Source organism: Lathyrus oleraceus, chromosome 2, assembly GCF_024323335.1.
Source record: "Lathyrus oleraceus cultivar Zhongwan6 chromosome 2, CAAS_Psat_ZW6_1.0, whole genome shotgun sequence".
In the NCBI taxonomy this organism is placed as follows: Eukaryota; Viridiplantae; Streptophyta; class Magnoliopsida; order Fabales; family Fabaceae; genus Lathyrus; species Lathyrus oleraceus.
In genome coordinates this window covers 116,606,957-116,620,391 of record NC_066580.1, presented here as the reverse complement: position 1 = coordinate 116,620,391, position 13,435 = coordinate 116,606,957, and the positions used below count along the sequence as shown (strand labels likewise).

At 39.4% G+C, this 13,435-nt stretch overlaps 2 protein-coding genes across 2 annotated transcripts; both read right to left on the bottom strand.

Annotated features, from left to right (window-relative positions):
- Positions 1 to 7,641: 7,641 nt before the first annotated feature.
- LOC127122172 (uncharacterized) lies at positions 7,642 to 9,204 on the bottom strand. Its single transcript, XM_051052553.1, has 2 exons — positions 9,067 to 9,204; positions 7,642 to 8,976 (listed from the first exon to the last, which is right to left on the bottom strand). The coding sequence occupies exons 1-2, from the start codon at positions 9,202 to 9,204 to the stop codon at positions 7,642 to 7,644; spliced, it is 1,473 nt and encodes a 490-aa protein (XP_050908510.1).
- A 3,580-nt stretch (positions 9,205 to 12,784) lies between these two features.
- LOC127121215 (replication protein A 14 kDa subunit B-like) lies at positions 12,785 to 13,222 on the bottom strand. The gene has a single exon (XM_051051786.1). It carries the CDS (start codon positions 13,186 to 13,188, stop codon positions 12,856 to 12,858), a length of 333 nt encoding a protein of 110 aa, XP_050907743.1. The 5' UTR covers positions 13,189 to 13,222; the 3' UTR covers positions 12,785 to 12,855.
- Positions 13,223 to 13,435: the final 213 nt, after the last annotated feature.

Here is a 13,435-nt window from a genome sequence, read left to right as displayed (position 1 = left end):
CTAGCAATTTTATCCCCAGCGGGTCCTTTCACCGTTTGTCAGTGATTGTGTTCCCCGGATCATTGATTTTCATCAATGTATCCTCAGCAGATCGCCTTTCATTTACCCTCTTGTTGGTAATGTTGTGACTCCTTGTTGATTGGCCATCTTTATATACCTAGTTGGTATCCCGATGCCTTTCTTTTCGGGTTTTTATCCTATAAACAACCTACAACCCGGTTCAGGATAATCTTCCTCTTGAGGTTATTATTCACGTTTTGACGGCTATGAATAATATATCTCATTCACTCTTCAGTTGAAGCCTTTTGTGTTTCCCTAGTCGAGTAAGATTCGTTATTTCCCTTTGCAGAATCGACTATTTGTTGTTGGATAATTGCCGGATGCTTGCAATTTATCCCTTTGAGTTGTCTTTCGTTTACCCGGATGCTTGGTATCGATTGTCTCTTTTTGGTTAGTCACCTATTATATACTTCGGTATCTCTGGTGTCTTTTCCTTTCGAGTATATTATTCACGGTCTGCCGGTAATGAATAATATGTCTCATGCACTCTTTGGTTGGAATCCTCTGTTGATCTTCCCCAATAGAGTAAGATTCGTATTCCTTGTGGAATCGAATATCCATCCTATAAACAAGTCTGCTGTTCTAGCTTTCTTCAGGATGATGAGTGTCTTGGAACACAAACCAATTCACATTTCCAGATTTTTATCCTATAAACAACCTACAACCCGGTTCAGGATAATCTTCCATGTGAGTATTTTATCCACGTTCTGACGGCAATGGATATTATGTCTCTTTCACTCTTGGGTCAATCTTTTGATTGTTTTCTATGCAGAGTAAGATTCGTATTCCTTGTGGAATCGAATGTTCATCCTATAAACAAGTCTGCTTTTCTAGCTTTCTTCAGGTATGATGAGTGTCTTGGAACACAAACCAATTCACATTTCCAGATTTTTATCCTATAAACAACCTACAACCCGGTTCAGGAGAATCTTCCATGCGAGTATATTATCTATGTTTTGACGGCTATAGATAATATATCTCATGCACTCTTTTGTCGGATCCTTTGTTTGTTTCCCCAACTGAGTAAGATTTGCATTCTTTACAGAATCAAATGTCCATCCTATAAACAAGTTTGCTTTCGCTTTCTTCAGGATGATGAGTGTTTTGGAACACACACCAATTCACGTTTCGGTCAGTCACCTGTTACATACCTACAACCCGGTATCCTTGGTGTTCCTTCCTTTCTGCTCCCTATTATGACCTTGGTCCCCTGTGGAGTCAGATTTCCCTGAGTTTATGTACCTTTTCAGGTCTTTCTCAGATGTTTGGTTGATTGATGTCTCTCACCCGTATACCGGTCTTAGATATTCATTCTTCCTGAGTTTGTTACTCACTAACCGGTAACATCTCATTCTTTTGGTTTCCCCTGGAAAGTCTTTTCTAGATTTCCCCAGCGGAGTTGTATTGCTATTCGTGTTGCTGTATTGGTGTTATCCCCAGTACATGCATTTGTGAGTCAGCTTGAGTCTTTCCAATGGGAGTGTTTTCCTTTGGAATTTCTTTCTCTCCCCAGTTTGAGTCCTTTACTTCCCCAGTAAAGTCTCCAGTCCGATGTTTCGTTCTCCCCTAACTCAGAGTCGTGTCCTGCTCACGCATTCTTTTTATTATCCCCATAAGAGTCTTGTTAGAGTCTCTGTTCCTGGTGAGTGTATTACTCCGATGGATCGTCTTTTCTTCTGTGTGAACTATATTCCCCACAGAGTTCGTGTCTTTTGCATGCATACATCTACATCATGAGGTCTCTTAGGGACCAAAATTTGTCTCATTACTGTTATTTAAACCCATTCTACCGCGTCGAGATGAAGATTTCTAAACTTCACTTCTCCGGCTAGAATGACCTTAAATAGGGGCATCTGTAAGACCCCAATTTTTGCCCTAAGATCCCTCATGGCATCATATCATATCATATCATTGCCTCAAGGATCATTGTACACCTTGCTTGCCTCCTAGTGGGTGGGTATCTTCTGAGTGTGGTTCTTGATCACCAAGCATGTATTGCATTTGTATATCATTGCTTTTCATTTGTTTATTAACCCAAAAGTACAAAAATATTGTCATCTAACATTGTTACTTTCAGCTGAAGCAATCAACAGTCAATTAGTCAAAGGCAAGTCATTGAGCTAGATGGTGGTCATTCCTGAAGAATTTGGGCACCATGATCATTCATAAGAGGTCATATGAGTTGTGACATCATTTGGAATCAAGGTCTCAAGTGGTAGAAGCTTGGAATTCATCAAAGCATGACTCAGTCGACCAAAACCCTAGCAAAGTCAATTGTGGTCAACTGTGCATTTAATCAGGGATTTGAGGGTATGAGATGGTTTGAGAGGTCTCATTCATGTACATACAAGCCTCAATTGACATTTCAAACATCCACAGTGAAGGATTTGATGTCAGACAAAAAGTTTCCCAAAATAGCAAGGACCTGTAATTTTCAGCTGCCCAAAATGGAAAGTCATTCTCCTCAAATTTACATGTCCAAGCAAGCTTCAAATCAAAATTTGTCCAACATGAAAGTTGAAGATCTTGCTCTTGCCTTTCCAAAAAGTCCAAGAACACTCATTTCTCATTTATGGTTGGCAAGTTATGATCAAATCATTTTCAAGAATTTTGGAATTTCAAAGTGGCATAACTCTTGAACCATTTGGCCAATTTGGGTGATTCTTTTTTGAGCAAATCCCATTTGACATGTACTATCATGATGCATCATTACATTTCATCAAAAATCATCACATAAAAAGGTCATTTTTCAAGTGAACCAATTAAATTTTGGTGGGAAAAATAGTGATTTTCAAGAGTACATGGAATTTTCATGCCAAACCAATTTGAATAGCTTCTAAACATGATTTGTGACTTGCTTAAACTGGTTGTGCACTGTTCCATTGGTTCAAATTGAGAAAGGGCAATTTTGCCAAATTACATAACAAGCTCATTTTTACTAATCCATTTGATTTGTACTAATCATGTTTAGTAGCTGGATTAACAGAGGGTATAAGAGCTTAATTGTAACAGAAATTCGGGATCCACAATCACAAACTCAGATCCAAAGCAAAAATTCTCCAAATTCTCTCAATTTTTCTCACACTTTTTTTCACTTGTTCATCAAGAATTCATCATTCTTTTTGCTTTCTTTCGTGCTAATCATCATTTGCAGATGCTGTTGAAGAACTGTTGAAGCAAAACGTGGACAAATCCGTGCTAGATCGCAACTGTTGAAACCTCGAGCATCCATGGCATTTTGACATTTCTTCATCATCAAGCTGTGTCGAGCTGAATTATCACCTCCATTCACCTTCCTAATCATCATTGGACTTCTGTTTTCAACTTCCAAGCCGCGAAATCACCAGAATCAAGAACTGCACATTCATAAGGTGAGATTTCGAAACCTTCGATTCTTGAAATTAACATGTGGCTTAGGTAGATTGTGGAACATAGGTTACGCTGCAACTTAGATCATGAATTTTCGTTAGGTATTGATGAAGTTATGCGGATCTGATTGTTTGATTGTGAAACTTTCTTGGCTCGATCCGTGAAGCATGATTAGAATTAGGTTAATTGCTTGTTAGATTAGTGATCTACATGATGTGATGATTCGATTGGTGTATGGCATGATAATTTTTGTGATGATTTGGTGTTGACCAGTATGAACATGAAGAACACGATGTTGTGTTCAAATTTTCACTTCAGTTTTCGCGTTTGATCTTTGTTGCCTGGCCTTGCATTCAAATTCCTGTTTCCCGCGCCATCTAGCCATTCACGTGAGGACACCTCACTTAATGAAACGCAAAGTTTCATTAAGTGAGCAGCGTAATTACGCTTATGCCACTGCAGCCTTTATTTCATTTTATTTTGTTAAATGTTTATTTCATTTTCATCATCAATTTCAAAAATTCATAAATAATTCTTGGATGATCCAAATTGGTTGGGAATTTTTGCATTCATCTCCATTTTTCATCTAGTTTTTCAGAGGCATGATAACCCAAGTTGTGCACGGCTGTGTTTTATTTTGGTCTAATATCTTTGTTCATGTATGTTTCTTGCATATGTTTTGCCATTTCATTCATGAAATAATGATGCTTGCTCCAAAATGCTTGAAATTTTATATGCATGATCTTGACTCATTCCTGGTGATTTTGGTATATGGTTTGCTAATTTTGCATTTCTGGATAGAGAGATATGATGTGATCTTCATGAGTGTGACAATGTATGTCACACTAGGTTTTGTCCAACTTCTTGAATTTTGTTTCCATGCTTGTGCTATGCCAATTGCTCTAAATGTTTGCATGTGATTGCTTCTTTATGTCTAGTTTGAGCATGATTTTTTGTAGATTTTTTAGATTTATTTCCTATTTGATTGGGATTTTCTTTGCTGTTTAGTCATTTTTTGAACTTTTGTGGAGTGTTCAACTTACATGACTTGTGAAATTCTCATGCCTTATCATATGAAGCTGAAATTTTGTGGATTGGTTCTTAACATGTTTAACTTAATTTTGGATTTGGAGTGGTTCATTTATCTTATGCCATTTCTGTTTTACACTTGCCTAAAATTGATAATTGATTTGTGGTCTTGTATGAGCTTGTATGAACATGTTGTGAATTGTTGATTTTAATTGATTGACTTCCTTTGGTCCAAATAGCATGAAATTTGGTGTGCTGCTCATTGAATGTGTTCTGTTTAAGCTTGAATTTTCTGGGAATTTATTGAGCTATTTTGGTATTGGTTTGATCGTGATCATTCTGTTTGCTCCAATGTGATTCCAAAATGCATAGTTTGACATGTTTTGTGTATGAAATGAATTTGGTGCATAGTTTTGATGTGAGACCAATTGGATTCTACTCTTGTTTGATAAATCTTGATTTTGATCAATTTTTACTTGCTGTTTTAAATTTTCTCACCTCCTTTGACCCTAGGCTTTGGCCTAAGGGTTCACTTCTCATGTTTGAGTTTGACTTTTCAGGTTAAAGAAGCAATTGCTTTAAGGAGATTAATTCAAGTTGATTTAATTTGGTTGATTGATATGAACTAACTTGTTTTATTTGGTAGGATGCTTAGCTCACTTGCCTTGAGCTGGTGCTTTGCACATGTGATTGATTGTGTTGTCCGTTGGTTCTTATGTTGTTTGCTTTGACTTTGTGACTGGTATACTGATTATATTTGATTGATTTCAGGTACCATAGTTGCTTTAGTTCTTTGAGAACTTGCTATAGCTTTGCTTTGCTTAAGCATTGAGGTAGACTCTCTTGTCTCCATGTAGTCTGGAAGACCTGGCTTGTTATTTATCCAGGCAACTGTCTGAAGTCCTCCTTAAGAGGCGATGTTTGTGATTGTTTGACTTTGTCCCCAAGCAGGTAAAGACCTCATATGAGGCAATTGGTAGACAAAAGAGATATGTAGCCTATCTCCTACTATTCTGTGTGTCACTCACCTTGCTCACACCACATGTGTTGATGCATAGTGAGTAAAAACCCAAGATCTATCGAGTCTTAACTTGTGGAGAGAGTTCCATCTTTCTGAACTCCCACACCTTCTGATATTCAATGCTCTCCCTGACCAGGGATAAGAGTGATGAGGCACACCCCTCATATCCTTTCATCTGCTTCACCTTGGCTCTCAATGTCAAGGTTAAGAGCACCATTCACCCTATTCCAATTGACTTTTAAGTCTAACCCTTTGATTGAGCCTAATTGTTTGGTTATAGTGGGTGCTAAATGACTTTGTTTGATTGATTGCTTATTGCATTTGTACATGTTTGCTTGCTTGCCTTGGTGCACTTATCATCATTGATTGTTCATTATTGCATGATCATCATTGCATATCTTGTGGTTTGTTTGAGTTTACCCATTGAGGACAATTGTAAGACCATGTTCTTTGGCCATTGTTCCTATGATTTGGAAGGGATGGAGTGCAAGACCATTTCACTTGGTCACTCATGTCCATTGCTTAAATGCTTGTTTGTTTGTTGTATGTGAGGATGCAATTGTAAGACCATGCTGTTGGCATTTGTACTCCCATGATCATCCTTTGGAGGTTGGTATAAGTCCAGACAAATTGGCATCTGACATCCAAGTTTTGTTTTACTTTAGGAGATTGGTGTAAATCCATTTATTGGTATCTGATATCCGCTTTTGCTTTGTGAGATTGGTATAAGACCATTGATGGCATCCGGTATCATTATTTTGTTTTAGGAGATTGGTGTAAACCCATTTATTGGTATCCGGTATCCGCTTTTGTTTGTGAGATTGGTATAAGACCATTGATGGCATCCGGTATCACCTTGCATTTATTTGCTTACTTGCTTTGTTGCTTATTCCTAAGGACACACTTGAATCATCTTCTATATGATTTCAAGAGGTGAACCTTTCTAAGAAGTGTTACAATCCATCATCCATACCCTCTTTGTCCTAAACCTTTTCACACTTTGTTTTCAAAAACTTTGACTTGTTGTGCAAACATCTTCATGTCTTTTCAAATTAGAAACCTGGACCATAAGTCCTTGACTTTTCAAACTCCATTTCATAACACTTCTTTGAATTGAATCTTAATCATACCTTGACCATATTTTGTGAATACTCATAATCAATTAACCTCACACATTCAATTGTTTTGTGGCCTAGTCCATTGTTAATATGTTTTCATACATTAGCCATAGGTTTCAATTACCATAGCGGTTGATGTAAATCTTACCTAATCCTTAGTGAGTCGATTGTAAGACTTCCGTACTGAAAACAGGGTTAACCCCTCTAGTACGTCGAAGCCGTCCTCGCATGGTGGATTGTTGATTCAGGTTGAGTTTTCTCCCATTGGTAATGAAAAGCCTTAATGCTTGTGTTTTAAAATTGAACTCACTAATTTTTGGAAATCTTTTAGCCGAACTACGGCGTTTTGATCCTTACCTTTGATGGAAGGTACGTAGGCAACGGGTTCATCCGTTCAAACACAAAAATAACTAACTTGTACATTCCTTTCTCATCATCCCATTCATGTTTGCACAATATGTCAAAAACAAATAAACATTTTTTATACAACAAGTGTGAAAAGGGCTCCCTAAGAGTACCTAGGACGTGATGGGTGCCTAACACCTTTCCATTGCGTAATTTACCCCTTACCCAGACTCTCTGATCTTTTATTGGTTTTCTACGTGTAAAACTTCTTAGGTTTTTGTTTGCTTTTTAACCAGTCCTTAGGATAAATAAAAGTGCGGTGGCGTCTCGATTCATTGTATGCTTTGCTTATGGTTTAATCAATAAATCATATAGCGACGAATACACCGCTACAGTGAGGAGTATTATCAGGACACATGTTCTGATCTGACTCTTTCAGCTTATCAGGGAAGTCCTGGAGGGCATAGTTGGTCAGAACCACCATGTTAGCTACTTGTCCCTCCATTCACTATATAACCCTTGCAGGTTTCCAATGATGGCATCCCTCTCAGCTATAGCTCCTTCGGCTCTTTGGTAAGCATTTTCCCAATATAGGTAGCTAGCCCTCGTCTCTTGATACTCTTCATCAATGATTCCAGCTTTCATGCTTCGGATCTTCTCATGAGCCCTTTCTAGCTTGAATTTTTGGTGAAGGTAGGCTCAGTGTATCTTCTCCTTTTCCAGTTTCTCTCGGGCTGTGTGATCTTGATATTCTTTTATGGTCTTTCTCAATTCGCTGATCTGATCTTCGTAATCTTCCTTGGCACTCTTCTTATCCCTATTGGTAAGCTCCAGAATTCTTTCCAAGTCTCGCACAACACGCCATGCTCGGTCCAGTTCGCTGTTTTGTCCATCAAGTTCTGAATTTGCTCCTAGGAGCGCACCGCCGACCCATTCTTTCTTACCTTTTTCCCCCCTTGCCCTCTTTTTACTGGTCTCATACAAGGTCTTCACCTCTTTGCCTTCGTCTTTTAGATCATCACCCCTTTGCTTCTCCTTGATGAGTTGGATTCGTAAGCGGGTGTTTTCTAGTTCGAGCTCACTTATCTTACTGGTGAGTTTGTCGACATCCTCTTGTAAGATAGGCTCAGGCTCAGGCACTGGAGGGAGAGATGTGGACTCGTAGTAGAAAGGCATCTTGATTACTCGGGCCCTCTCTTTTGCCCATTTCACATACGGTTCTCTAGCAATGACGTTCTTTTTGCCAAGCTCCGGACCACTTCTAACAATCTTGTTCCAGGCTTGCCTCACTTTTCTCATTGCTGGGTTGAGTGGATCAACTGTGTTGAGGACAAAAGGGGCTAAGTCTTCCTCTTTATGGGGCCCATTCATCGTGTGCCCAAACTGCCTCATACACAGCACATGATTGTAATTAATACATCCATGTGTGCCGATTAAGGGTACATTTGGAAATCCTCCACATCTGAGAATGATGTTTTGGGTTTCCCTCTCCCTTTTATACCACTGGACGGTACTGGACGAGAGTGACGCAAACTTCTGGCACCAAGAGAGATCTTTAGACACGAAGGGAACGGTTATCGGCCTGTGAGTCTTCATCCATATGTGCAACATTAGAGCACAGCATAGGAAAGTCCCACCTTTCTTCTCATGGAGAGTGTGGAAAGTATGGTAGAAGTCGGCCAAGAGAAATGGCACTGGGTTACCGGATAAGAAGATATTCACTGCAGCCTGATCTATGAAGTTGTCAATATTCGGGAATAGAACGATCCCATAAATCAACAATGCTAACACTGTTATGCAAGAATCCCACTTCTTTTCTTTGGCGAACCTCCATGCATGACCTTCCAAGAACTTTCTGGCGAATCCTTTGTCAGTTCCCTTCGGGGCCCAATTGGCTGCCAATTCACCTACCTCGATCCCTAACACAGATGCTAGCTTGGACATGGCAAATTCTTCTTCGATCTCGGGGAACGGATTATGATCTTTGATGGGGCGGTTCAAGAGCCTTTCAAATTCCTCCAATGTGGGAGCTATCTGGAAGTCAGGAAAGGTAAAATAGTGCCTCAAGATATCATACTACTGAGCTAAGGCAATGAGGGCCATGTAGTCCACACTCTCGTTCACCAAATCCAGAATGTTCCCATAGGCCGCATAGCATTTGTACTTGACAGGGGCTATCTTGGAGCTCAGAGCTTTCAAGCTATCCAATCTGGGTTCCTTGTACCTGAAGGAGAATGTACTTTTTCTGAGGAGGGAATTCATGATTGCTTTGCAAAGTCCTCGTAGTTTCCTGCAATAAACATCAGATACTAAGAGCCCTGCTTTTATTGTCTATGCACAAGATGCATAAGTATATGAATGCATGAATGATTTGGTTCATAAGCATGGTCTTCACAAGTTGTACACATAAACAGGTTCAGGATCAGAGTCTCAAAATACGGATGGAGGGCAACACTGATTGCTTTCTTCAATTGGGATCTCACTGGCCGAAGTCTAAGGTTAGATAGGGACCCCAAAATCATCGATTCATTTGGCTGTTTGACGCTTACGGTAAAAGCTTACCGATCGTCAACTCCCTCAAATGAACCTCTTCTGGGTGAGATCTTCGTACCGGCCCTCACGAGGAAAGCTTCTCGGGGGCCCTAACTACGCGACCATCGACATCGGGTTCTAGACAAGGGTCTCAAAGTCATAGACTTCCTTGACTGCTTGCCGCTTACGGCAAAAGCTTGCCGATCGACAATTCCATCAAGAAAATCTCTTTTGAGTGAGATCTTCGTACCGATCCACACGAGAAAAGCTTCTCGGGGACCCGCACCACGTGACCATCATTCTTAATAGGTCATAGGTTTAATGTTCTACAAAGGTCCTTAGAGTCATGGACCCTAATGAAGACATTGATCGCTTACGCCAAAAGCTTGACGATCGTCAACGTCTCCAAAAGAATCTACTCTAAGCGAGGTTCTCGTATCGACCCTTACGAGAAGAGCTTCTCGGTGGCCCATATTACTCAACCTCTCATATCTCAAGTTTACACTCTAGACTCGGGTAGAGAGTCTTTCCCACAAGGTTACTTGCAATCAAAGCGCCATCCATTTGGTATCATAGAATCATGGAACCACACGTTAGATCACAAAACCCAAAGCAAAAGGTAATAAATAAAGCAAACAATCAACAGGATAGACATACACACATACAAGGGATCAACCTAAATTAGGCTTGACTTGCTTAGGGATATGTCCCCAGCAGAGTCGCCAGCTGTCGCTACGCGAAAAATACAGAGTCACCATCGGTTTTTATTTATTCCAAAGGAATGGGAAAATATCGAGAAAACCCCAAAAAATGGTCGTCGCAACCACAAACAGGTTCGGAAGTCGGTTATGCAAAGGGAAGGTATTAGCACCCCTCACATCCATGGTACTCCATGGGAACCATCTAGGATGTTTGCGCTTACGTGTGTATTGTCTATCGAATGATTGCTTGCCAAAGGATTACGGAGTGGAGGTAGATTTTAAATTAGTGTGCTCGCCAAGGAATGGATCCTCGTGCCTACATATGCCCACTTGTTGAAGTGAGAAATCAGAGCCTTCGTAGTTCATGGTTTTGAATTTGTTTGGTTTGTTTTGTTGATTTTATTACCTTGAAGAAGGGTTTTCGAATGGTGTCGCCCTAAGGCTCAAACAAAAGGTTTGAATGCGTTGAGTTGTTTTTAAGCTTTGGAGAAAGTGTTATTGATTTTGGATTGCACTAAAGACTATGGATAAAGATGAATACCTCAAACGGTCAAGCCAAACGTCTTGTGTTCGAAGCATTCAGAATGAGTGTAGGAAAGCTCCAGTCTCATCCCTTCTTTATCGCTTAAGGCTCGTGACATACGATCATAATCGCCATTTATTGTATTTTTGGATTTGATTTGAGAAAGAGACCGTTTGACGTTGGATCAAGGGTTTGATTATCGATTTTGAGTGGGTGAACGTTCCTAATGTCTAAGGAGTATCTAATCAAGCAATACAAGAAAGCGAGTAAATGCGTACATGAGAAAGGGGAGGGGGTACATGTAAAGTACAAGGGAGTGCGGAAATAAAAGGTCTCATTGTCAGGTAGCCCAAGAGAAAGCCATGTGTGTGGATTTGTGTTCTAAATGGGAAAGCAAGTAAAAGATTACAATTGATATTACAAATTCTTCTTGATACTTGCACGCTTCTTCCATGTTAGATCACATTTGTGCAAGGTCTCTTTTGCAAAGGGTCCTAATGAGTCTCTAAGTCCATTGTCCAAAGTTCTCTCCATGCTTGGGAAATTATTATCTTTTTTCTATTTTTTAAGGTCTTAACCATTTTTAGATTCATTTTAGAATGAAGTGAATATGATGGAATATGGATGCATAATGTGATAAAAGCAAAATAAAAATAAAAAATAAAAAACAAAAGTGCATAAAGTAAATGACAAAAAATAAATGTTAGAAGCGGAATTTAAAATGCGGAAATTAAAGGTTAGAGGTTAATTGTGGAATTTAAATGTTAGATGTTAATGGTTAGATGTTAGATGTTAAAGATCAAAAGTGAAATAACAAGCCAATTGCAATCGAATGTTAAATCTAAACCAAATTTATAATATTGAACAATTAACAAAATTAAAATTCAATTTATCACACAAACTATTAATACTAAACCATTATGCCAAAATAAATTCTAACAATTAGCTCACAATTATAAAATAATCAACTATCCTAATTAACTACCTAATAACTAATAACTATCCTGACTACCTAATTACCAAAAACAAGATATGCACAGCCAAAAAATGGATTGGGCCAGAGATGGAGTTGTTAGGCCCAATCGCGGGGGTGGTGTACTGGCTAGGGGTTGGAGGTGCCAAAACGAATTCCATTTGGGCCTGATCCAAGCCTCTACAAGGCTACTGTAAGCAGGTAACAAAAATGAAACTGAAACAGAAACAGAAAAGCGCTTATTCAAACGCGCTTATTCACAAGCAGAAATGCTCTCAAGTCTCATATGGAGATTCTACCAGAAGTTCGCAAACGATTACACAACGGTGACAAATAACATCATCTACAATCCAATACATCATCATGGCAAATGAATCAAAGTGTAAGCATATGGATTAAGAACTACCTGTCGAAGGCGACGACGAAAATGGAGACGATAATGACGAAGGTCACGAGCACAACTTCTGAGCGCCTCTCTTCCTCTTCTCGCAATGTTTAAGCGGATTGGAAGCGTGTGAACGATAACGATCTTCAAGCTTTGAAGTTTCCAGCGGTGGCGGTGGCTTAGCTCTGCCGTGTAGAGTTTCGAGTGATGAAGCTCTCACAACAATGGAAAATGTGTGTACTGAAGGTGGGAGGGAAGCGATTGCACGATGCTTTTTCGAATGAGGGGAAAAAAGTCTGAACCCCAATGATTGGCAATGATTGCCTCTTATATAGCTTGATCCAAGAGGGCAATTTGGAGAATTGGATATGAAGTTAAATCCGAATCGTCCAGCTGGCATCTAAGTGAAGGTGAGCTTTAAGTCATTAAATCACGTGGGATTTACCACAAGTTCAGTTCTCTAATCCATTTGCTTCCAATTCTTTGATCCAACTGTAGATACATGTTATTGAACCAAACTGATTTGTATTCAATAACTGGATTGTTGCTTGAATGACCACTGATTTGAATTGGACTGTTATTTGGATGATTGCTGATTTGAATTTTCCAGGACACATGCTGTCATGGAATTGGTATTGCACACTGTCTGTTTTGCACTACAGAGGTCAAGCCAAGGACTGCAAAGGTTAGGCTTTGTTGCCTCCACTATTTTTCCACTGATACAAGTATTTGAATCCTCCATTTGCATCTGATAGAGAGGTGTTTGTATAGTCAGATAAGGTTGTGTTGTAAATTCAAATCACAGGAACAAGTGTTTGAATTCTCCATTTGCAAGCTGACAAAGCTTATGGTAGCTGAACATATCGATTTCATCCCCAAAGTTGGTCCATAACTCAGCTTTGATGGACTTGTCACTGTTGACAATACCAATAACTTCTACAAAAGCTGTAAGAGGAGATGGTAGGGGTGAATCAGGTGATACTTTTACAAAAATCTGCTTCTCATCCGGTGATTTTCCAATGACAACTAAACCCTCAGATCGCACGACTTGTATCACTGTACGAACCCTTCTTCCAACACAGAAGGGTAACAGTTCCACATTGACAAAGACGGCAGGGCTTAATGAATCCATATTCAGATTGATTCAATTGCAATCTGCAATGCGAATTAGTTTATTTTCCTGTTGACTATGAAGTAGCTTTCTCCATTGCTCTTTGCACTTCTGATTTACTTTAATATTTCCAGGAATTTTGGTCAATTCAACATCTGATGTTGTATCTGAATTCAAGCGAACCCTTTTTTATGATTCCGAAACCTTTGGAGCGCAATCGACATAGCAGGTCTGCAGCAGGCTTGTGAAATGGTTTGTTACAGGTTTA